The sequence below is a fragment of the Vespa mandarinia genome, chromosome 5, assembly GCF_050613455.1.
Source record: "Vespa mandarinia isolate Hongniang chromosome 5, ASM5061345v1, whole genome shotgun sequence".
In the NCBI taxonomy this organism is placed as follows: Eukaryota; Metazoa; Arthropoda; class Insecta; order Hymenoptera; family Vespidae; genus Vespa; species Vespa mandarinia.
Genome location: NC_140814.1, coordinates 3,857,501 through 3,868,665, shown reverse-complemented (window position 1 = coordinate 3,868,665; position 11,165 = coordinate 3,857,501). Strand labels below are relative to the sequence as shown.

Sequence of the window (11,165 nt, the reverse complement as noted above, 5' to 3'; positions counted from 1 at the left end):
TGGTAAAGGCAATAGGTGGATCTGGGTGATGTGGGCTGAGGACGGAGGGGAGGATGGTGGCAGAGTGTATATCGAAAAGGATAGGACAGAAGCGACGGGCTGGGTCGCACGTCTAGAAGCTAGCTCAGCTCCGTCGTCCGTTAAACGCGCGCGAGTTTTCGCCAGACGACGGTGAGTTGTCTTGCACGTTCGCTCGCGCGCGCATTAGCGCTCTGGCTACCTTGCAAGAAGAAAATCGTGGGGTAGAACATAAGGGGTTGAACGCGTTCTCTCTCTCTTCACCCTTTTCCTTTCCGACATGTGACCCGACGACGGTGTTCGACGACGTTCCGTCGAACGACGTCCGACATCGTCCTGTTGACTTTTACGGACGTACGCGTTTCTTGAGAAAAACGTCGTCGTCATTGTCATTGTCATCGTTATTGTCATTGTCGTTGTCGTCGTCGTCGTCGTCGTCATCGTCGTCGTCGTCGTCGTTGTCGTTGCCATCATTGTTATTGTTATTGTCATCATCGTCTTCGCCAACGTCGTTGTCGTCGCCGTTGTCGTTGTCATCGTCCTGGTCATCTTCGTTGTCTTTGTCGTCATTTTATATTGCGGCCGACCACGTGGTAGTGAACGAGACTCCCATCGAGGAAGTTTACTTTACGGTACGTACGATACATATATACATACATACATACATACATACGTACGTACATACATATACACACACACATATACAGGAACACGAATACTATGTATATCTATCTGTCTATACTTGTATTCGTTATCATATTATGTAGGTATATACCTTCTATAACTTTCTTCCCCCCGATCGATCATCATTAATATTTCCTATCGTCGAACTAAATCTCTTCTAACGTCATTTTTCTATTCCTTACTTACAGCCTTTTTATCATACTTTTTTCTTTTTTATATTATATCTATCTATCTACCTGTCTCTCTCTCTCTCTCTCTCTCTCTCCCTCTCTCTCTATCTGTCTGTCTATCTATCCATCCATCCATCCATCCATCTATCCATTTATCTATCTATCTATCTATCTATCTATCTATCTATCTATCTATCTATCTATCTATCTATCTATCTATCATCTCTTTTCTTTCCTATATAATGATGTGCAATTCTCACACCGGGCGTTTCATTGTTATATTCTTTGTATGACCCTTTTGTTTCTAATATATCACGCTCACGGGTTTGAACAATAGACTTTATTTTTAATTGAGAAATAGTCCGAATTAGAGAGACAGATTATATATACATATATATATATATATATATATATATATAATATTTTTGTTGTTTAGAATACAGTATCTGCGGTTGCAATGTTGACGACATAGGAAACCGCATTGGAAAGGAGGAAAGAAAGTTTTTTTTATTGGTATAAAGTATGCAATCATTTTTTTTTTGCCTTTTTAAAGGTCTAAAAAAATTCAAATTTCAGATAGAAATGTTAAAAAAGAGAAAAAAAAAGAAACGTTTTATAATCATTGCACATAAATACCATGCATATACAATACTTGCCCCCGTAAGATTAAATTTATAATAGATAAAGTAATGGCGGAACTCACACGGTTTCAAAGCATGCGTGTATTAACTTGTACGTATTTGTATTATCCGTTTGATGTTCCTTGGTGGATGATTATATGCAAGGAGAATATTATCGTGCAGAGAATAAAGGGAGAGGACGAATAGGGGAGCAGGCGCAAAAGTTGATTCGTACGCGATTCAAGTGATTCACGAGTTGTTCTTTCGGTACAAATCGAATTTTAAATTTGCCTCTGAACTTTGAACTTTCACATATTTAAAATACTAACTCGTTATGTTCGCGCTGTGGATAAACGCAACAATGAAATCGTTAAAGAAATATCTCGATATTATTAGCTTGATCTTCGTCTAAAAAAAAAAAAAAAGAAAAAAAAGAAAAAGAAAAGGAAAAAGAAAAAATAGAAAAAGAAGAAAAAATAGAAAAGAAAAAACAGAAAACTTTGATCTTTGATTCATCGAATCTTTGAAAGATTTTCTTCCAAAGTTTTTTTTTCTCTCTCTTTCTTTTTTCTTCTTCTTCTTTCTTTTTTTTCTTTTTTTTTTCTTTTTGTTTAGTCACAACAATCGTTGCTTTTCTAGAAGCCGTTATAGTTGTTAAAGTGCACGTTAAAAAAATGACATCGAAAAAGTGAAATGTGTAAAAGCATTTATTTCCTGTTATGCGAAGTCTCGATTAAATACCATTTGTAATTATTTCCGGAGTTTGTACTGTCGAGATCGCCTTTATGTATATGTATATATATATATATATATATGTACATACATACACATTTGTATATGTATAGGAAATTGTTTGAATTGTTTTATGTGTATAGGAATGCGAATTGAAAACTGTGCTTTGGTGACACGATCAAACGATAAATATCTAACGTTTCGATAATCAACAAATTATCAAATGGTGAAATTCGAATATAATTCATTATCTCTATTTATATAAGTTTTCATTTATTTCATTTTTTCTTTCTTTCTTTCTTTCTTTCTTTCTTTCTTTCTTTATTTATTTATTTGTTTATTTATTCCTAACTTTCTTCTTTTCTTTCTTTTTTTTTTATTTTCCTTATATCATACGACCCAGTTTAAAAGCGATCTCCTTTCGCTTTTGTTTTACGTATTTTCAAGACGAAAATTGGCGAGACTAATTAATTTACCGGAGGACTTCTCCTCGTATAGGCTCGCTCGGGTCTTTAAGCGTGACTGCAATTTCTCCTTGCTTTGACTCCTTTCTACTTGTGCTTAATACATAGGCCTTTTTTTTTTCTTCCTCTTCTCTTTTCTCCTTTTCGTCATTCTCCTCCTCCTCCTCCTCCTCCTCCTCTTCTATTTCTTCCACTTTTATTCATGTTCCTTTTCTTTCTTTTTTTCTTTTCTTTTTTTTCTTCCTTTTTTAAAATCTTAGCTAGTACATTTACGTATTCTCATAGTATTGCAAATCAAATTAGCGTTATAATACAGTATGGTAACGCATTGACACATATATTTTTATTATGTGATCGTCCTTTCACAAGTATGACAATACGAGCACTGACCGTATCGAAACGAGAGTCTAGAAAGAGACTATGAAGAGATAATTTAAATCTCTCTCTCTCTCTCTTTCTCTTTCTCTCCCTATATATATATATATATATATATATATATATACAAAAAAAATTTCCATAAAAATCGTCCAGAAGGTATTTCTAAAGTATACAATGTAATATATTCGATTGTGTTGAATGTATTCATTTTTACGATTACAATATATAGGAACATTCGTATTTTCCTTGAATATCGAATATCATGTAATGTTACAAATAGCTACAGAGACAGAGACAGAAAGAGTGTGTGTGTGTGCGTCAGATAGAGAGATGAGATAGAAAGAGAAAGAGAGACAGAGAGAGAGAGATAGAGACAGAGAGAGAGAGAGACAGAGAGAGAGAGAGAGAGAGAGAGAGAGAGAGAGAGAGAGAGAGACAGACAGACAGAGAAAGAGAGAGAGAGAGAGAGACGGTAATTCAAGCATGGTGGGCGTGAAAATCGTGGCTTGCTTCGATCGTAGCTCTCCCACTGATAAGATAATATCTTTGACGTAGTTCAGACAACCACAAAAATATATTCCTAGGCTTGATCTTTTAGTGACGGAAGAAAGAATAGACCGTGAAAAGTACGCTTCGATGTTTTTTAAGTGCCTCGCCACTTCCTCGTCGATATAGAATATATATATATATATATATATATATATATATATATATATATATGTATATATGTATCTTTTTTTATTATTTTTATTTTTTTTTTCGTTGTTGATACTAGGTACTTATCTTTGTACTCGTACTCTACCGTATATATATATATATATATATATATATATATATATATATATATATATATATATATATAAATATGTTTATGTATTAGGTATCTATAAATTTTAAAGTGCCTCGAAGAAAAGGTTCCAAAAGGTTATTAGAAACGAAATTAACGCGAACTCTTTGTTAAAATTTCACTTCGTTAAAATCGACATGCACTAATTAATTACGTAAATTAAAAATGTTATTTTCGTTTTTTTTCGATGTATTTCTAATTGAGTTTATTAGAAAATACATTAGATACAACCTCGACCTTCTCTTTCTCTCTCTCTCTCTCTCTCTCTCTCTCTCTCTCTTTCACTCACTATATAGGATCACATATGAAAATTTTATTTCTCACAAACAACAGTATACAAAAAGAAAGAAAAACAATATGAAAAAGAAAGTCTAATATATATGCTGAAAAAGTCAGAATAGGACGAAAGAAAAAACATTTAAAAGAAAGAGAAAAAAAAAAGATGAGAAAATAGCGTATGAAATTTCATTAACATAAATAAACTTATTCTTTTGAGGTCACGAGGACTCATAATGATATTGTGCCTAGGGCCTTCGAAAATACAAACGCAATACTGATATGCGAACATTATTGATCATTCGTTTCGTTCTATTAAAAAAAAAAAAAAAAAAAAAAAAGAAAAGGAAAGAAAAGAAAAAACGATAACGTCGAAACGTAACAAATTGTTACGATCAAATCTCGCTTGTGGTTATAAAAAATGTTTAGAGGGTTATAAACATATACGTTGCCACGAATCTCTCGAAATAACGATAAGATAGTAAGTTATTGAAGCGTTCTACGATGGACATCAGTAGTTCCGAAACTTTCGAAACGTTCAAACATTATTTTTTGTTCTTTTTTTTTTTTTTTTTTATTTTTCTTTCTTCTTTTATTTACCGACGAGTAACGTTAAAACTTTCATCGTCAGATAAAAAGCGATGAGAAACCTTGATTATCTAAAAATTTTTCCCTCCCTCTTGTTACGAATTGTTCCTTTGAGAAAGAATTTGCATTCCCATATACAAATATTTAATATTATCACGAGATTACGTCGTTGAAATAACGAAAACCACGTGGTACGTGTTTTTTTTTTTTTTTTTTTTTTCTTTTCTTTCGAATTGACATTATAAACCATTTTCCAGATATTAAGAAAAAAAGAAAAAAAAATGTTTGTATATATTTCTAATGATTTATTTTTCTGTGATATAACGTGCAATAATTAGACGTCGTAATAGTTTGTTATGATATTATCTGAATAGTAATACATTCAATTAAAAAACATGTTTGTTAAGCAAATTACGTCGATCATATAATCAATATAATTAGCCATTGCTAAATATATACAAATGTATGTATGTATGTATGTATGTATGTATGTATCTATGTATGTAAATAAGTATGTATGGATCGATGCAAAACTTCTCGTTCAAAAAATAAAAAGACGTTCACATATAAGAGGTATAAAGAACAATAATATCTATAGTAGCTGGATTGGTAAGTCGATTAAGTCGATTAACGTAAGAAGAAGCTGGTTTTACGATGATGCAAGAAGTAGGTATTATCGATGTATTATCGATGTATTATCGAACAGTATGCAACGACGAACCGATATATTCTTACTGAGAGAGAGAAAGAGAGAGAAGAGAAGAGAGAGAGAGAGAGAAAGAGAGAGAGAGAGAGAGAGAGGGAGGGAGGGAGAGAGAGAGAGAGAGAGAGAGAGAGAGAGAGAGAGAGAGGGAGGGAGGGAGGGAGAGAGAGAGAGAGAGAGAGAGAGAGAGGAAGGGAGGGAGAGAGAGAGAGGGAGGGAGAAACAAAAAAAGAAAAGAAAGGAAAAAGTAAAATTTATTACATAAGAATGTTTATCTCTTTCTTTTCCTTTCCTAATATGATGTTTCGTTGATTCATCTATTTATTTTACTTCTTCTCATAAGTCATGATAAAAATAAAGAAAAAGAACAAAAAAAAAAAAACAAAAAAAAAAAACAAAAAAAAAAAAAAATAAAAAAAAAAGGATGAATTTTATAAAGAATTTTAATGCTTCAGCTCGGCCGAATGTCGTCGTATTACAAGGAACCAAAGGAATCAAGGAGAAGGTAGAAGAAAAAGGATTTCATTCTCACTAGTAGGAGACTGACGGCATGGGTCTGCCGCGTTTGTCACTGAAGAGATGCTTTCTTTACGTATTTTGTTTGACGGGGATGTTGCTGGTACTTATGAACGTACGTCAAAAGGAGATCTGGCATGCGATGCGATCGGATCCGGTTCAAGTGCAATCTCTTCGTGGTCTTGGAGACACGACCAAGGTACATAATATCAATATAATATATATATATATATATATATATATATATATATATAGATGATTAATTTTCATTAAAAATAATAATAATTAATTGTATAAAAATTATTTCTAATGTATCGATTATATCGACTTAAGATTTACAAACTTTTCTCTCTTTCTCTCTGTCTCTCTCTCTCTCTCTCTTTCTTTCTCTCTCTTTCTTTCTCTCTCTCTCTCTTTTAACACTCTTTGTAGCTACTTTTTATCTATGTGTATGTGTATGTGTGTGTAATCAATAAGATTGCGCAGCCCAAAACGCTGCACGATAATATCGATCGGTCTACGGACTCTTTAGCGTTCCTTTAAGGACGACTATGGATCGATATTATCAGGTGTATACGAAAGCTTTTCACATTGTGATATATATATATATATACATATATATATATGTATATGTGTATATATATATAAATATATATGTATTCTTTCACTTTTTCGTGCACCTTCTCTATCAATGTTTGTTTTTTTTCTTTCTTTATTTTTCTTTTTCTTTTTTTCTTTATTTTTTTTTTCTCTTTTTATGTCGTTCAAACCAACAACCCTCCTTTGTATCGTTCCGGTATGATTTCTTTTTTCTTTCCCATCGCGAAACGACGAATAATCGTTTCGAAATGAAACCGTTCGTCGAAGCGATAGAAAATGTTTTCTATCGTTTTACGATTCATCGTACTGCATTTACCTAACGATAAAAAAGAGAATAGAAAAAGAAAAAAATATATCATATTTATTTTCTACACATTCTTCGTGACATATATATATATATATATATATATATATATATATATATATATAAATTTTGCAATTCAGAAATTGAGGTATTGTTGAAGTTATATTTGATTAAAAAAATAAGAAACGTAATATGGGTAAAGTGAATTTTATATTACGATTATTTTTAGTTGGTTTATTTTTTCTTTTTTCTTCTCTTTCTTTTTCTTTTCATGAAGGAAAAAAAAAAGAAAAAAAAAAAAAAGAAGAAAAAGTGAAAAACGACAAAGGATTACATAAAAATTGTCGCGAGAAACGAACAAAACGAGTTATAATTCTTATATACGTTGAGACACTTTTTAAAGTGCCAAATTTCAGTCGCAGATGAAACAGTATTGGCCTTTGAAATCGAAGAAGCCGACGATACGGATAATGCATACGATTCGGGAGACGATCAAGAGAAAAGACGTAACCGAGGTATATTTAGCAATAGATCGCCGCAACGTTGAATATTAACGTGCGAAAAAGAAGCAATTAGCCTGCCTTTTCGACGTATTGTGCCTCTCTTCTTTACAGCAAAATGTCGCATAAGTAGTAAGCAGCGATTAGTGGCTATTTTTTTTTTTTTATTTTTTTTTTTTGCGGCTGACTAATCGGACTGTTTTTTGCAGTTCATCGTTAGCCTTCGCTTTAATGCACACACACATACATTGCTCTTTCTCTTTCTCTCTCTTTCTCTCTCTCTCTCTCTCTCTTTTTCTCTTTCTATTTTTCTTTATCTCTGAATGTATGTGTGTGTGTGTGTGCGTGTGCGTGTGTGTGAGTGGGTGTGTCTTATCATCGTAGTTCGAAAATGTATTTGAATTAAGAGTCTTATTTTCTTACGTTGTTGCTTTCCCATTCATTGAAAAATGATTTTAATTCCGTAAATGCATATGTAAGTACATATATACATACATGGATAATAACTACAATATCGTTAAGATCATTAATTTTTTGAAATAATATATAAATAATTACAGGTAAAATTTGTTTTAAGGCTAAATAAGATATAGATATTTTGTACGGATATGCGAATCGATGTTATATTATACATATACATACATACATATATATTGGAATACCAGTGCACACGCATACGATCTCATCGAAGATCGGGAAAGAAGTTCTATTCGAAAATATAAAACATATGTATTAGTTCAGAGCCCCCCTTTTTTTTCACTGATTTAATTTCTCTTGATTTTCTAGAAAGAAGAAGAAAGTAGATTTTTCTCATTTGAACTAATGCGATAATTCGAAATCAGTTTTCGACGGGCTTGAAATTTATCGCTCAATTACATCGACCAAATGAATGAACGAACGAACGAACGAACGAACGAACGAACGAACGAACGAACGAACGAACTAACAAATTAACGAACGAACGAACGAATAAACGTAGCTTTCGTGTAGCACGTGAAAATAATACGCTTGGAATTTTTAGATCTCGTTGATTAGATAGAATAATATCGAAGGAACAAGGTTAATTTTGTCAAGCTCGTAAAATCATTATCATGCTAGTTAATAACGTAAATTATAATATAATGGTAAAAATTCGTACGAGAATATAAGCTTGTCAGAAATTAACTTCGTCATAGTTGATAAAGTATTTTTTTATTTAGAAAGCGTCTTAGATTTTGATTTATTTATTTTTTTCTTTTTTTCGTATATATATATATATATATATATATATATATATATATATATATATAATGTTAGGATTATACTCGTTTGTGATTTTTTGTACTTTTTCTTTGACAAAACAGGTGAATTCGACTGGAACGACAATCTTGTCGGAAAATTCGATAGATTCTTTGGCTCCATCGAGAAGGCCTTGGTATATGAAAGGTGGAACGAGAAGACCATATCCAGCTACCAAATCTCGTCGTACTGGTCGAAGATTGGCACGTTTATGGCCCGAAGAGGATACTTACGATGACCGTGTGACTAATCAAGTACATATGTCACTTTTATTTTTGTTAAAATAATTCATGTAATATCGATTGTTGTCAAAAACATTTACTTTACAAAGTATATATATATATATATATATATATATATATATATTGTATATAAATTTGTATTCTTACGTTTAGTTGATGTTCGTGCCACCTGATTACAATCGAACGGACGAGCATAGATTAAAAAAAATAATGGTACCCCATGGTATGGGGGAGGCCAAAGTCGGTTCGGATATTTTCGTTCAACATCGTTGCCCTGTGAATACATGTACGATCGTTCGTGACAATCCAGACGAGGCAGATTTAATATTATTCAAGGATTACGTAACGCATGTAGGACGAAGACCTCGTAATCAGGTTTGTATAATTTTAATATAAAACATTTGATATATCCATTAATATTTGAATGATTTATCCTTTTTCTAATCGATCATACAATTGTTATGATTAGGTATGGATGCTGTATTTTTTAGAATGTCCTTATCACACGCAAAGCGTAAAAAATGCTCTTATCAATTGGACGGCTACTTATCGTCGTGACAGCGACATAGTTGCGCCCTACGAAAGATGGCAATATTATGATTCTAGCGTCAAACAAATCCCACAGACATTTAATTATGCCGCTAATAAAACGAAAAAGGTGAGTCGTACTTTCCTTTAATAGGTCATAAGGAAACTTTTAGAAATTTAATCGAATCAGTTATTATAATAGTTTTTCATTCTATATATATATATAATCGTTTATTTTCTTCAAGGTCGCCTGGTTCGTTTCAAACTGTCATCCACGAAATCAACGCATGCATTATGCCAAGGAACTGTCCAAATATATTCAAGTAGACATTTATGGTGCCTGCGGAACATTACGTTGTCCTCGCTCACAATCGCAAACTTGTTTCGACATGTTAGACGAGGACTACAAGTTTTATCTCGCTTTTGAAAATTCCAACTGCAAGGACTATATAACGGAAAAGTTCTTCGTGAATGGGCTTGGGTATGGACTCTTTTTCTTGATTAAACTTTTTCAATAAAATCGATTATCTATATAATACACTTGAGAGATTGCGGGTTAACCATCGCTCGAAATAGAGCCGGGTATATATATATATATATATATATATATATATATATATATATATATATTTCGATATATATTACAAAAAGAGGAAAGAAAAAGAAAAAAAGATAAAAACACTTTCAATCATCGGGAGAGTAAAGTTATTTTCGAAATTACGAATTTATTAATCTCTATGATTGTCGCGATTAAATGGATACAAAAAAAAAAAAAAGAAAAGAAAAAAAAGAAGCCAAAAAAACGATTATAATTAATAAAACGAACGAATTTCAGGCACAACGTATTGCCGATCGTGATGGGTGCACATCCGAGCGATTATGCAAGAAGTGCACCTTACCGATCTTACATTCACGTCGACGAATTCGAATCGCCGAAAGAATTGGCAACTTATCTTTATCGTTTGGATAACGACGACGAACTTTACAACTCGTATTTTCGATGGAAAGGCACAGGGGAATTTATAAACACGTATTTTTGGTGTCGCGTATGTGCAATGTTGCACGACGATCGTCCAGCGAAATTTTACAAGGATGTGAACGATTGGTGGAGGGGCGAAGGCGTATGCACAACCAGTTCCTGGCGAGAACACGAAAGCTCGAAGAAAGTACGACTTAGAAATACCTGAGAATGTTTCTTAAGATCTTGAAAACAAAAAGAAAAAAAAAACAAACAAGAAAAGAAAAGAAAAGAAAGATAAAAAAAGAAAACGATAGAAACTTCCTATCGGAAATTTTACTATGAAAATTAGGAAATGTTATACTTTCCTTCGTTGAATTGCGAATAAAATATCCGAATGGATCGATTGATCGCATCATTTCGAGAAATTTTATTGAACAAATAAATTTTCTCTAAAATAAAATCGGACGATATTTCATGTATTATGGATTAAAAACTTGACGATCTTTTATAAATTCGTCCAAGATCCCAATAAAATGTTATCTTATATTCGCGTTACGATCTGATAACATATTATATACCTATGCCATGAATATTAAACGATCATAAGCCGTTCTTCGTCGTCGTCCACGTTATTTTTATTATATAATTCGATCTCTCTTATTCTTATTTAAACTTTTTCTTCGTAATGTCCGAGAAATGAATTTAAAAAAAGGAACAGGAATAAATCGTACCGTTACGATATCATCTGAAAATTGT

General features: G+C 32.4%; 1 protein-coding gene across 8 annotated transcripts in view; it reads left to right on the top strand.

Moving 5' to 3' along the window:
* The first annotated feature begins 32 nt into the window (after positions 1 to 32).
* FucTA (glycoprotein 3-alpha-L-fucosyltransferase A) overlaps positions 33 to 11,165 on the top strand; it is a 13,248-nt gene continuing 2,115 nt past the window's right edge. The window contains exons 1-8 of one of the 8 annotated variants that reach the window (XM_085657199.1): positions 33 to 171; positions 5,936 to 6,195; positions 7,317 to 7,415; positions 8,744 to 8,932; positions 9,074 to 9,295; positions 9,390 to 9,578; positions 9,694 to 9,929; positions 10,284 to 11,165. The exon at positions 10,284 to 11,165 is cut by the window's right edge and continues 2,114 nt beyond it. In XM_085657199.1, the coding sequence (XP_085513325.1) occupies positions 6,031 to 6,195; positions 7,317 to 7,415; positions 8,744 to 8,932; positions 9,074 to 9,295; positions 9,390 to 9,578; positions 9,694 to 9,929; positions 10,284 to 10,635 (1,452 nt within the window). In that variant the 5' untranslated portion in view covers positions 33 to 171; positions 5,936 to 6,030 and the 3' untranslated portion in view covers positions 10,636 to 11,165. The other 7 variants (XM_035867067.2, XM_085657200.1, XM_035867066.2 and 4 more) reach the window with 7 other exon arrangements.